Source organism: Neoarius graeffei, chromosome 14, assembly GCF_027579695.1.
Source record: "Neoarius graeffei isolate fNeoGra1 chromosome 14, fNeoGra1.pri, whole genome shotgun sequence".
Classification (NCBI taxonomy): domain Eukaryota; kingdom Metazoa; phylum Chordata; class Actinopteri; order Siluriformes; family Ariidae; genus Neoarius; species Neoarius graeffei.
This window is the reverse complement of record NC_083582.1, coordinates 10,182,280-10,197,305: the sequence shown is the minus strand read 5'-3', so window position 1 is coordinate 10,197,305 and position 15,026 is coordinate 10,182,280. Positions and strand designations below refer to the sequence as shown.

Sequence of the window (15,026 nt, the reverse complement as noted above, 5' to 3'; positions counted from 1 at the left end):
AGCTGGGATAGGCTCCAGCTTGCCTGCGACCCTGTAGAACAGGATAAAGCGGCTAGAGATAATGAGATGAGATGATGAATATGAAGGAAGATATCGTGGAAAATGAAAAAAAAAACTATTTTGACCTTTTTGGTGACCTTGACCTTGACTGGATGACCCTCAAAATGTTGGAGGTTCTATTTGAGACCAATGCCCATCTATTCTGAAAGTTTCATTAAGGTTGGTCCAGCTGTTTCCCCATAATGTTGCTAACAAAGAAAGAAAGAAAGAAAGAAAGAAAGAAAGAAAGAAACCTCACCGAAAACAATACCTCGCCCCCTGGTGGACTCCGTTCCGGGCGAGGTAATGAAGTTTCTTGGAACTACAGTTTGCAGCGATGGGCCATTTTGAGTCTCAGGGTAAGAATTACAGATAAAGGCTTCTTCTTCTTGTAGATCACAATTATGCACCTAGAAGGCTTAAAAGTAATACATCACTGACACTGGTCCATCCTTTGGGTTTAAACCTAAAAGCTAGAATTTATTGGGTATGTTCACTTTAAATTGTAGACATCGAGCATGACTAATGATGGTGGCGCTTGAATGTGCTGTGTATAAGAGTGTCAAACTTTTGTTAATTATCTTCCAAACAGTCTTATAGATATTTAAACACCTTCTCATTTTTTCTCCGTGAAAAAAATATTTGGAAAATCATTAATTATTTTAGGAAGGATACAAAATTTTCCTCAGTGATCTGATCTTTCACGGGCACTAGACAGCAAAGTGTTCAGCTGATTTTATTGGAAACCAAGTCAACATGAGAAATTCGACCACTAGGTGGGAATCATGAGGTTCAAGCTGATTGAACCAACAGTGAGCGAGCTGGAAGAAGCAACAACAAAACACATGGACCGGTGACAAATATCACTAAAAAACCCAAGATGGCATGGTGGCGCCTGTGAGTTTGGTGTATTGCATTACACAACATAAAAAAAAAATGCTTAAAGTAAAAGTTCATCACAACGCCGCACAAACGAAAAACATGCTGTTCTCCCATACAAACATATCCCATACTTTCATTAGCACAGCGGCGTGCTGTCAGGCCGACTACAGCGAAACGCATTTTAAATAATGTACATGGACTCAAACTGTGGAATACAAATCAATTGCAGTATATAAATCTGGCATTATTAAATCAATCTACGACGCCCTGGAGAGGCCACAAATGTGCTTCTGTTCTTTTTACTTTAAAAAAAAATCTGTTCTTTTTCATTTTCTCTGCATAAAGGAGTTCGAACCTGACCGCATCAGAGGCGTCGAGTTTTATCGTGTCTTTCTTTTGTGCCATAATATATTCTTAGGGACAGAAATGCAATCTGCTTTATTGGTTTGCATGTTCAACCCACCATTTCTTAATTTCTCAGGTTTAAACGCAAGTTAGAGGTCTGTTGAAAAACTGCCAGGAGAGCAAGAAAACCTGGCAACCTTGAAGACTTAATAATGTGAATGGGCGGCTCATAAAATCAAGCGTCAGCCGAGTCTGAATATAGAAAACTTTCCCGACATAAATATTGACGTGTCTTTGGAAGGTAAACTCTGGATACAGCCGTAGTTTCTAAACAAATCTCTCAAATAAGAAATGCTGCTCACACAAAAGATTTTGAATGGTGCCTTTAAAGTGCTGATGACATGTTTTTGACATCTTTGGCGATGTTTTATAACATAAAAAGTAATTCCTGATGATCCATATATTAATTCACGAAGGCGCCTATTTTACAAGTTATGATAAAAAACGCGGCTATTTGGGCAAATTTGACGGGGCTGCAGCACCCAGGAGACGAATGAGGAGGAGGAGCTATATGACGTCAGCGAAAGAACCTTCCTCCTCACTTACCAGTTTGTTGTTGATGCGACAGGTGTTCAGTTTGTCATTATTAGTATTATTATTATATATATATATATATATATATATATATATATATATATATATATATATATATATATATGTATATATATAATTAGTTATTATGCCTTTGCGTTGTGTTGCCGGCTTTTGCTCCAAAACCTACAAGGATGGGGTAAGTTTATTCAAGTTTCCCAGAGATCCCGAGCTGCATGCAAAGTGGGTGAAGCAAGTCAGGCGCACTCGTGACAAGTGGGAGCCCTCACCAACATCCGTCCTGCGCTCTGAACACTTCGATTTGGATTGTTTTGACACCCTTCCCAGCTTAAAAGAATCTCTTGGGTGTGCAGTTCAGCACAAATGTGTGTTACTACCATCAGCAGTGCCTACACAGTGTTGCCAGATTGGGAGGTTTCCCGCACAGTTGAGCGGTTTCAAGTGCATTTTGGTGGGTTTTGAACATATTTGGGGCTGGAAAACGTCAGCAGTATCTGTTGCCAGATACTGCTGAAGTTTTCCAGCCCAAAATATGTTCAAAACCCACCAAAATGCACTTGAAACCGCCCAACTGGGCGGGATTCCTCCCAATCTGGCAACACTGCCAGTATTCCGGAGGGGGTCTACTAGTAGCTATGCCGGATCCAAAGACAGTCCTCCTGTCAGAACATGTGTTGTGAAACGACATAAGATAAAGGTACGTAGAGCTATAGATTCTACATGATAATCATAAATGTAATCATAAAGTCGGCGTGATATCAGTCATGTATTTGCTTGTGAAAGCTTGCGGCTTTCATGTAACTGCCGCCTAGCAACGAGAGGCAAAGGGTAAAGAGGGTAGGCTATCATAGATTCTATTTGGAAGAGATCAACACAATTCTAGACTCCTAGAAGAGGAAGAGCTAGCACTAGAGAGTTCACCGGCGTTTTCATGCACCATTTCCATTGAGTAGAACCAGAGTAGAACAGCCAGTGAACCGCAGTGTGTTCTCCCGCTGACGTCACAACATGGCCGCGAGCCACGGACCCAGTTTTCTTGCGCTGTGCAATTAAAAGTTGGATATTTGCGTAACAACAGCTTCTTTTCACGTAATTATAACAGAAATCTAACATGTTTGCCATGTTGTATAGTTTATTTAAGAAATTGCATAGAGTCATGTTTGTGTCATCAGCCCTTTAATGCAGAGTGCCACTTCCTGCAATGACACACTGTTGAGGTAAAATTCTGTAACTGTTCTCCGGCTGTTTCTCCTCAGGATCCTGGAGCTTCAGGAGAAGGGTGACCTGGATGTGTTGAAGCAGAAGTGGTGGCCTCGTTCGGGTCGCTGTGACCCGGGCAGCCAGCGGGGGGCGCCGGCCGATGGCCGCTCACTCAAACTGCACAGCTTCGCCGGCGTCTTCTGTGTGCTGGCCGCCGGGCTTGTGCTGGCCTGCCTGGTGGCCGCCCTCGAGACGTTCTGGAGCAGCAGCAGCAGCCACTGCCGGCGAGAGCAGCCCAAAGAGGTGACCGAGCACAGGGCCGGGAGGGCTGACGATACTGCCACACTCTACTTTACGGATCCGGCCGCAGATGCGAGCCCAGACTTAGTCGAACTCCAGTACACGCAGCTATAGGTGTGCTCTGCTGAAATCAAAATTGGTCCCTTCCCATCTTCAAACAAAAAACACACACCAAGAGAGTCAATTTTTTGTTGTTCGTCACATCCATGTTCCCTCTTTCACACCAGGCACTGTGGCATTTATTTTTATTTTTAACACAGCACGACTGCACTTCTTATACAGGAATTGTAGTGCTGATTTATTCATGTTTATTTATAGACTGAAAATCTTCCTCTTTTTTTTTTTTTTTAAATCTGCAGTGTAGAAAGTGCTGATGTCTTACAGCAGCCTTTTACTTCTCCTTCACCCAGACATTACAGAATACGTTCGAAATTATTATCCTGAGATGATCTCCGAGCTTCGTCAGGAAATTTCTTGTTCTGTTGCTTTTATATACTATTTAAAAACGAACGTCTTTCATTATTAACAAATCATATTCGCCATCACAATTCAACAATCACTTCATCCATCAAATCGGCCAAACACCTTTTTTTTATGACTTGAGACCAGTGTGCGCTCCTTGCATTACCAACTGTAGAACTGCAAACTACAAAGGCTTGACATGGATCCATAAACTAAAGTGTGGTCAATAAAAGGATGTTTGCATGGGTCAGAACCCACTGACGCAATCAGACGTAGTCCGTCACCCCCACTGCTTTTCTATGTCAATGTGGAGAGTTGAAATTTCTCTTTACGTCTTTTTTGATATGTTTATGATCTTGTGCAGGTTACTAAGGATTACAGAGTGAGAAGGGTTTCAGATCCATTGAGATATAATGATATTGCTACTGCTTCATCGGAGGGGAGCAAGGACATTTGGACAGACAGAGAGAGAGACTGGGATGAAACAGAGGCTATTGACACAGGTCAGAATAGAACTCGTGCTGTCCGAACGGGTCGAGTATGAGGGGCGGGCCAAGGGAGGAAAAAAAAACACAATGGGGTCATTAGAAATATGGAAGAATTATAATTATGAGTACCCTTCTTTCATTCTGATTTAACTCCTCTAGCTCAGCAATGTGACCTTCTGAAAGAATTGTGATTCGATTGCTTAAAAATGCTTCATTTGCATACAGACTAGTTGTTGCTTTCAAACAAAAAGATCAATATACCAATATAGGTCTACAAAAACATCAAAATAAAGTTCAATAATGATATAGAGTGCTGTGCGTAAGTATTCACCTCCTTGAACTTCCAGGTCGTGTTACAACCTGGAACTGAAATGCACTTTATTGTTGGCTGGTCATTACGTCATAGGACCGTTTTCGTCTGTAATTAAAGATGGGATACGTCCCTTTCTGATCTTTCTTCTTGCTAGACCGGAATGAAAGCATCACTTGTGAATAGTGATTTTCAAGTCTTGCTACAGATTCTCAATCAGATTGAGGTTTGGTCTGCCTGGTGTAACACATTCACGTTTTTTATTTCACTTCGGGTCATTGGCCTGCTAGGTTATACCAAATCTCGGCCTCAGCATCAAGGTTTACATCTAAGATTGCGCTCTATTTGTCCACAAATATCTCGCCTCAACCCTGACCACTTTCCCCAGTCGCTGCTGATGAAGCGCAATGATGCTCCCACCACCACGCTTCACAGTGTAGATGGTGTCCTCAGGCTGTTTTGTTTCTACCAGTCTGTGTGTACCAAGACCAAAGGTTTTGGTCTCCTCGGAGTAAAGAATTTTAGGGTTGTTTATTTGTAAATAATTTTTATATTGATTTCCCTTCAGGCGGCACGGTGGTGTAGTGGTTAGCGCTGTCGCCTCACAGCAAGAAGGTCCTGGGTTCGAGCCCCGGGGCCGGCGAGGGCCTTTCTGTGTGGAGTTTGCATGTTCTCCCCGTGTCTGCGTGGGTTTCCTCCGGGTGCTCCGGTTTCCCCCACAGTCCAAAGACATGCAGGTTAGGTTAACTGGTGACTCTAAATTGGCCGTAGGTGTGAATGTGAATGGTTGTCTGTGTCTATGTGTCAGCCCTGTGATGACCTGGCGACTTGTCCAGGGTGTACCCCGCCTTTTGCCCGTAGTCAGCTGGGATAGGCTCCAGCTTGCCTGCGACCCTGTAGAACAGGATAAAGCGGCTAGAGATAATGAGATGAGATGAGATTTCCCTTCACTTCAGTATCATGGAAGATTTTGTGTAGATTCATGACACAATTCCGAGTCCGTGCATTTCACTTCCAGGTCGCATTGTTACAAAATGTGGAAAGGTTCAAGTGGTGAAGTTATGGAAGCCACTATTTACTGAAACATACAGTTTAAAGCAGAAGACGTTCAAGTCAAAGACTTTGAAATGTAAAAACATTCATTTCTACGTCGAAGCTGTTGGACACTAAACACATGATATTCACTAAGTACCAAAAGAGCAAGAACCAATAAAAGTAGTGTGTGTGTGTGTGTGTGTGTGTGTGTGTGTGTGTGTTTGTGTGAGAGAGAGAATCGCAGAAGCTAGAGATACGTAGGTGTAACTACAGGAGTTACCATGAAGCTAGATTCTGTAATCAGAGGCACACACACAAAGCACGAGGAAGTAGGGAGTTAAAATACGGTTAAGTGTTGGTGTGGTTACTCACGGAAATCTCCACAAGCACACAGGACACGATTATATAGTAACAACTGAGATCCCCTGAGGAGGTCAGGAGGAATCCAGGAGACAAGCCAGAGAAGAGGAAGTCCTGTTCTACCAAGACCTCCAAAGCACAGTGTTTAACGCAGACCTGCCAACCTTCTGTGTAGGAGCTCCATATAATCCACTGGAGTAAATTCCTATGAGTTAAAAAAGGGTATTCTTTTGTTCCTTAATAAAAGAGCAGATGAGCGAATCAGCACAAGAATCTGGAATGATTGGCAGCTGAATATTTGTGTTTTGAGCTCTCGGATGTTAACTGGGAGGCACAGTAGTGTAGTGGATAGCACTGTCGCCTCACAGCAAGAAGGTTCTGGGTTTGAGCCCAGTGGCCAACAGGGGCCTTTCTGCGTGGAGTTTTCATGTTCACCCTGTGTCTGCGTGGGTTTCGTCCAAAGACATGCAGGTTAAGTTAACTGGTGGCTCTAAATTGACCATGAATGTGAATGGTCGTTTGTCTCTATGTGTCAGCCCTGCGATGACCTGGCAACTTGTCCAGGGTGTACCCTGCCTCTCGCCCATAGTCAGCTGGGATAGGCTCCAGCTCACCCGCGACCCTGCACAGGATAAGCAGTTATGGATAATGGATGGATAGATGATATTAACTGACCCCCAGGTAGCTCCGCCCCTTCTTCTCATCTCATACTGACTTGATGGAGAATATTTTGAGTTCATTTACGCCCTCGATAATTATTCAGAATTTCACTAAGTCTTTTGTCACTGAACATTTTGACAGAAAATATTTCGAGTTTTATTTCAGTGTGTCAGATCTAACACTTAACAAATAATTTGAATCGTAATGATGATAATTAGGAACTGATTCAAAACTAGAACCGCGTGTGTGTGTGTGTGTGTGTGTGTGTGTGTGTGTGTGTGTGTGTGAGAGAGAGAGAGAGAGACACTTCGGGGGGGGCTGTTGCTTGTCTGTTTTAGTTAAGATGACACTAGAAAAGTGAAAAGTTTGCACACACTTTATTATTCTTTGCTGTAGGTAATGCCTTTTTTGTAGAATCGTAAATAAAGAAAATATCAGTGTAAACTTTACTAGTGTTTATATCTTAAACAAATGAGTGACAACCTTTTCCCCGCAAACACCTGATGGTTACCTTGTGTATACATGCACACACTCCTGTTTCTACCATACACAAGGACCACGCATTATTCCTCTTCATGGTTGGCAGGTCTGTTAATGTCACATCCAGAGTCAGAGGAATTACATCCCTGGATGGAGGTCAGGGGTTTCATCAGGAGCTGAAGAGTGAGAGTGGAGATCAGGGGTGGCGTGTGAGACTGGATCTGGATCTGAGATAAGAGTTAAGAACATGCTCGGAGAAGGATGACTGGGGAGACCGTGGGGAAATGTGAGGGTTAAGGGACCAGTACAGAGCAGGAACTGATACTGAACCAAAGCCAGAGACGAGGATTAGAAAGTTGGACAGGATCACATCTATTAGTCTGTTTGTCTAGTCTGAATCAGAGTTATAATCCGTTTGCTATTTGGTTTGGATTCATGCAGCGCAAAAAAATAAACAAACCAAAAAGCAAAAAAGAAAAAAAATTGTCTGAGACTGAAAATATCCTCATAAACCTCGATCAGAAATATACAGCCGTGGAGAAAGTTAAACAAACCTTTACCAAGTGCAAATCATAAGAATCACCTGTAAAACACAGTTTTAGACAAAATGCACTAAATAAATAATTAGATTATTATAAACATAAAAAAACCTGTTGTGTGTCAAATCCAGAGTTTAATTAATTTTCTCTTTTTGTTCTTGTTCTTCAGTCCAAATCTCCAGAACACATGGCATGTTTGATTCGCTTCCTGCAGTGAGTCAATTCAGAATCAAATCAGTGGCTCACTGAGCGGACCAGAGTGTGATTGTGTGTGTTCTCACCTGCAACTGAAGAGTCGAACACATCAGGGTTCCATTTAAAGTAACCTATGTGTGAGACTTTTGACTTGGGTGCACACGATCACTGGAAGTAACCAAATACAGTGTCTTGCAAAAGTATTCATCCCCCTTGGTGTTTGTCCTGGTTTGTCGCATTATAAGCTGGAATTAAAATGGATTTTTGGAGGGTTAGCACCATTTGATTTACACAACATGCCTACCACTTTAAAGGTGATTTTTTAAATTGTGACACAAATAATAATTAAGATTAAAAAAAACCAGAAATCTGGAGTGTTACCTTTTGCTGCAGTTACAGCTGCAAGTCTCTTGGGGTATGTCTCTATTAGCTTAGCACATTTAGCCACTGGGATTTTTGCCCATTCCTCAAAGCAAAACTGCTCCAACTCCTTCAAGTTAGATGGGTTGTGTTAGTGGACAGCAATCTTCAAGTTATGCCACAGATTCTCAATTGGATTGAGGTCTGGGCTTTGATTAGGCCATTCCAAGACATGTAAAGGTTTCCCTTTAAACCAGGGCTTTGAACCAGAATTTTTTTCCTATTGGTTCGTTCCGAACAGAAACGGAATTTTAACGTTTCCGGTTTTGGGTTCCACCATTAAATAGACGTTCCCAAACCGGTTAGAACAAAAAAATTTCGTTCCCGGAACGGTTAATTACATTCCCTGTCAGCTGTTTAACAAATGGCTATAAAATTATGTCTCTGTCTCATCCAGCTTAAGCCAAATGTAGGCTAATTCTATTACAACCTTCATTAAATAAGACAAGAAATAATTCAAAACAATTATTATTTCAAATGTTGGCGATTTGGATTCTCAGTATGTCTTCCCATCTACACAAACAGAAAAAGTGCCAAAAATGAAAGATAATTCGTTTAGTGTGTTACCAAAGGCTAGTCAGGCCCTATAGAGGGCTACCGCATGATGTCACCGCGCCGCGAGATTTTGTTAGGCGCCATATTGGAAGACCAAGTACACATCTATGCAAGTACATACATACATAAAACAAACTACACCTGAAATGTAGCCAGGGCCGGTTCTGCCCTAATCTGGACCCGGGTGCAACATCGCGCAACCCCCCCCCAAAAAAAAACCAAAAAACAAAACACCAGTCTAAATCAGGACAACCATCACATAACTATAAACATTTTAGATCAACTATTTTAACTAAATGGGCTATAATAAATAAGCCTGCAGGCAGCCACGGCGGGCTACCTCAGAAAAGTAACCATTCAGTGACACAACTGAAGGCCTGGAGCCACGGCGGGCTGCCTCAGAAAAGTAACCATTTGTCCTACCTTAAAACTCGTTTTGCATTTTCTGCCTCCTTTTTTGTATTTTCGACCCTCTGTTTATTTTCTTTCCTTTTCTGAAAACCCGATTTGTGTCCAGACATTTTGTTCTGCTACCAACGAACTAACTCGTCAGGTCTCGTCTCTCGAGCCTGCGATGATTCCCGTGGGAAGGGCAACAATTGATACATTTTTACAAACAGCCAATAGGGAGGTTGCATCGTTCAGGCTATTCTTTGCTCAGACACTCAGTAATGCAATTACTCACTTTATCACGTGGATAGCAGTCCACCTTCCCGCGCTCTCCATTCAGTCAGCGAACGTCACACAGGAAGTGAACCCCAGCGGGTCATAGAAACTTGTGCAGGAGAAGAATGGCTTTTTTATTTGTAGGCTACAGAAACTTTGAGGAACGAAATAAAAACCAGTATTAACCGGTTACCATTATTTTTAATAAGCGTTTCTGTTCCGGAACATAAAAAATAATAAAGTTTCTGGTTTCGTTTCTGTTCCATGTAAAATAGAAAAAGTTCCCGGTTTTCATTTTCGTTCCTTGAACCGGTTCAAAGCCCTGCTTTAAACCACTCCAGTGGAGCTTTAGCAGTATATTTAGAGTCATTGTCCTACTGGAACGTGAACCTTCGTCCCAGTCTCAGGTTTTCCTACAGAATTGCCCTGTATTTACTGTCATCCATCTTTCCTTCAGTCCTGACCAGCTTTCCTGTCCCTGCAGATGAAAAATATCCCCACAGCATGATGCTGCCATTGCCATGCTTCTACCATGCCACTACTATGCTTCACTGTAAGAATGGTGTTCTCAGGGTGTTGGGTTTGTGCCACACATGGTGTTTCCCATGATGGCCAGAAAGATCAATTTTAGTCTCATCTGACCAGAGAATCTTCTTCCATGTGTTTGGGGAGTCTGCCACATGCTGTTGGGCAAACTCCAAATGTGTTTTCTTTAAGCAGTGACTTTTTTTTTTCTGGCCACTATTCCATAAAGCCCCGCTCTGTGGAGTGTATGGCTTAAAGTGGTCCTATGGACAGATACTCCCATCTCTGCTGTGGATCTGTGCAGCTCCTTCAGTGTTATCTTTGGTGTCTTTGTTGCATCTCTGATTAATGCCCTCCTTGCCCGGTCTATGAGTTTTGGTGGGCGGGGCCTTCTCTTGTGAAGTTTGTAGTGGTGCCATATTCTTTCCATTTTGCTATAATCAATTTAATGGCGCTCCGTGGGATATTCAAAGTTTGGGATATTTTTTATAACCCAACCCTGATCTGTACTTCTCCACAACTTTGTCTCTGACCTGTTTGGAGGCTCCTTGGTTTTCATGTTGCTTGTTTAGTCGTGTTGCAGAGTCCGGGTCCTTCCAGAACAGGTTGATTTATACAGACATCATGTGACAGATCATGTGACACTTTGATTGCACACAGGTGGATCTTAATCAACTAATTATGTGACTTATGAAGTGAATTGGTTGGAGCAGCTCTTATTTAGGGGTTTCGTACGAAAGGGGGTGAATACCTATCTATGCACACTCCAGATTTTTTTTTCATCTTAATTATTGTTTGTATCACAATAAAACAACAATTTGCACCTTTAAAGTTGTAGGCATGTTGTGTAAATCAAATGGTGGCAACACTCCAAAAATCCATTTTAATTCCAGCTTGTAGTGCGACAAAACAGGACAAACACCAAGGGGGATGAATACTTTTGCAAGACACTGTAACTGATGCACCCTAAACTGGAACGGCTTGGTTCTCGTCCAAGTGAATCAGTTCAGTTTGTTACCAGTCAGAACAGTTGGTAAAGATAGATTCATTTTTACTGTCCATGGTTGGGGCTTTGATAATGTTGGACGACACTGTGGGAAGCAGTACAGGCTTACAGATCTGCAACAGGGATGCAAAACTAGTGCCTTGGAAAGCATAATACGATGGTAGATACAGAGGCTGGAATGATGGGGCTTTGTGTAGTGCTCGTCCAATAACGTTACTGATCATGTATTAAAATTAAACAAACAGTCTGGTGCAAAAGTCTAAGGCACATGCAAAGAAATCCTGTAGGGCAAAGACACCTTGAAAAATAATGGAATTAACTCTTTCTACATTAAAAAATTACTTTCGAGCAATAAACAGTAAGGAAATTAGATTTTTTTTTTTAAATAACGGAATGAGCTGTTAGTTTTACTGAACCAGTCACATTCGCACATGCTTCTTATTTTTGCACTAAAACCCTGCAGCCTTCATTATGTTTTTATCTGAAAAGTTGTTGTACTGACTTGATAACGTAGAAGTCATCAAATAAAAATCTATAACAAATTTTGCACTAAAAAAAAAATAGGGTGCTTAAGACTTTCGCACAGTACTGTGTGAGTTTATCACTCAAATTTGCAAGAAGTCCAAATTCAGTGAAAGATAACGGAATAAATAAAGAAGTCCAGGATGAATTACACATGGACAGAGTTTATAGGAGAGTAAAGTCCCTCAAATATCAGTTTGTACTCATTTATCATTATGATGTATAAACAAGCTCGTAATTTATTGCAGAGCATAAAAGCTCTCAGTAAATCATCTTCAGGAACATTGGATCCAACTTGAGTCTAATCATAATAAAATAAAATTGCTTTTATGATCAGCCAATGATAAAATTTTAGCAAATAACAGGTCCCCTGGCTCCTGTTTAATTTTTTATATCCATGCTTCAGTGTTATTTCACATTTCGTGCTGAGCTCTAATTCTGGTCTTGCTTAGCTAACACATTTTCCTATCCACTGGCCAAATTTGATTTCAAAGTGCACATTCTATACTCCTCCCTCAATTCGATGCTATACAGGCAATTCCGACTGGGCCTTTTATTGTGGAACTTTGACCAACGAGAAAAACAAAGCAAAAAGAGAAAGCAAGAGAAAACAAATTGCGTGGAGCTTCAGAGTTCTCAGAAAACCTCCCTCCCTTCCTTCCTTCCTTCCCTCCCCTTCTCTCTTCCTTCTCTCACCCTCTCCAGGACAAGGAGGTGAACCTGGAGCAGGTGCATCGGCGCATGAACAGTCTCATAGACGAGGACATGGCGCACAAGCAGATCCCCGGGCCATCTATCGAGATCTCTGCCCTGGACATCGGTGGCATGCAGCCGAGCCAGGCGGCACGGGAAGCTGGCCGGGATTTCGCGGGCACAGCTCTATCCGTGAGCACCTTCCTGCCAGAGCAGGCCCATGGAGTGGGCAGGACACTGGCGCCAGGGCCTGGCACTGTGCTCCCCCTGCCCCTGGGCAGCTCCACCATGCCCTCCTCCATCCAATGCAAACACAGGGCTCCCAACGGGGGTCTCTTCCGGCAGAGCCCCGGCAAGACACCCATGCCAATGCCCTACCCACCAGTGGCAGGAGGACCCATCCCCGAAGCCATTGATCCCACCCATAGCACGTCCATCTGACGCCACAAGGGGGCAACTTTCTTGTGGGATGAAGCAGGCTGTGGCAGTACGGTTGGGTGTAATGTATAAAAAGAACAAAGAAAAAAACCACACACACACACACACACACACATATAAGAGTGGAGGAGATTTTTAATATAGATACAAAAAAAACAAAAAAGATCTTTTCTTGTAAATATTTGTAAATAACAAAAGAGCGAAGTGAGTTAAAGTGTATTTTGAATATTCTCAATTTTTGGAGTTGAGTTACAAAAACAAAACGAAAACAAAAAAAAGAAACTATAAAATGGACTTTAAAAATGACTGTTTAAATGGCTTTGTAAATTTTGTTCTCTATGGATAAAGACGCAAATTCATTGTGATTGTTTTCTAAGTGCCGAAATTAAAAAAAGATGTCTCTCCGCAGCTTGTTACGAGATTATCACACATTTCACTTCATTATGAATCACAATGAAGATTAATTAATCAATTTTGCACCCTTTTTCATTTTTTTAAACAATCATATCTATTCTTTAGTCTCCAAGAGCATCGTCTTTGTTTGGATATTCAGGTTTTGGGGGGGATTTTTTTTTTTTTTTGCTTGCTTTATTAATAAGTTTGATGATGGATGGTGTGAACATTAGTGTCGAGTCTGAGCGCCATGTTCAGAGTGAGGTCTGGCGAGGCTGGAAGGAGAAAGCAAAGAAAAATCTCTGGTTGGTTATTGGATCTGTTTTGTTTTATCAACGTATGGCTGCTTGATCAATGCAGGTTGTGTGACAACAGTGATAAGTTTTATTTTTTTATATTTGTGTGATGATATATGTAACATACAGAGATATTTTCCTTCAGAGTAAACTGCAAAGAAATGAAATGGTTTTATCATTAACAAACTCTGTAAAGACAAATATAAAATATAAAAGGGATGAAACAATACATGCTGTTTATATATATAATATGGGTCTGTCTCAGAAACTGGGTACTGTGGGGGTACCCCACTAAATATACTTACAGTCAATAAACTATACGGTTTTGAATGGTGATGTTAGTTTTATTTTGAAATAAAATGATGAAAGAAATAATACAGATAAAACTAAATCTTTGATGTGAATACTCTCTTCAGAATTTGGCAAAAATTCTGCAAATTTGTGGAAAAATGGCGGCTTGATCTGGGACATGATAAATGGTTGACTACATCGCGTTCCCTTAAAAAGGTTGTAGTCCACTGAAAAGTCTACAGTTATCACTAATTGTATTTTAAGTTGTAACTTAAAATACAACTGGCCTTCTTCTGCTCCTCGGACCTGCCTGATCCATCCTGGTGCCCTGTGTCTGGTTGGAGTCTCATCGCATCGCTCCTGTGGAGGGCGGCCCCATGTGGACAGTTGGGGGTCGCGCCTGGAGGATGCTCTGGACTCTTGCAGTGGTGCGTTTGTGGCTGGGGACTGCAGTTGACTTTGCTGACTTTAGGGCTGCAGTTGACTTGCTGACTTTGGGACTGCGGTTGTCATGAACGGTTTTGTGCTCGGTGGGGGGTTTATAACATCAACGAAGCTGGCTTTATATTAGGACTGTTAATGTTATAGTCATGTTGTCTGTTGTTGCCCGGATGGGGATGGGTTCCCTTTTGAGTCTGGTTCCTCTCGAGGTTTCTTCCTCGTGTTATCTGAGGGAGTTTTTCCTTGCCACCGTCGCCACAGGCATGCTCATTGGGGATAGATTAGGGATAAAATTAGCTCATATTTTAAGTCGTTCAAATTCTGTAAAGCTGCTTTGCGACAATGTTTATTGTTAAAAGCACTATACAAATAAATTTGACTTGACTTGACTTGACCTAAGGATTGGTGCGCTCACAGAATAATCATAACCGTAATAAAACATCATGCAAAATATTTGATCACCTTTGTAACTCCATTTTCTGCATACCCAAAACCAATACGATCGTGTGCTTTGATTGAAACGGAAAGCCTCAGGGTCGAGGTCACTAACTCACCAAAAGTAGGAACTTAAAATCACTACGCCATATAAAAATTTAGTTATAAATCTGCGATTTTGTTTTTTTAAAACGAAAGCTGAAAGTTAGGCATAGAATATGTTTCTTACAGAATATGTGACGATGGTAGAAACATTGAGTGTTAGGTAAATGCAAAAAAAATAGTAAAATTAGAAAATTTATTTTTTGACCATAAGGTCTTGTATGAATTTCTGAGCTATAAAATGAGTCGTGGTCTATTTTTTACCGTAGCGTGTTATTTGTGTGCGGGGAAGGACACACATTAACAATTTGCATGTGTAGAATGGAATTTTCCACT

At 41.6% G+C, this 15,026-nt stretch overlaps 1 protein-coding gene across 1 annotated transcript in view; it reads left to right on the top strand.

Moving 5' to 3' along the window:
• Window positions 1-12,942, top strand: part of grid1b (glutamate receptor, ionotropic, delta 1b) — a 746,554-nt gene extending 733,612 nt beyond the window's left edge. Inside the window, exons 15-16 of the mRNA XM_060938730.1 lie at window positions 3,135-3,381; window positions 12,307-12,942. Coding sequence (XP_060794713.1) covers window positions 3,135-3,381; window positions 12,307-12,735 — 676 coding nt within the window. The 3' untranslated portion in view covers window positions 12,736-12,942. The remainder of the gene's footprint in view (window positions 1-3,134; window positions 3,382-12,306) is intronic.
• The last annotated feature ends 2,084 nt before the right edge of the window (window positions 12,943-15,026 follow it).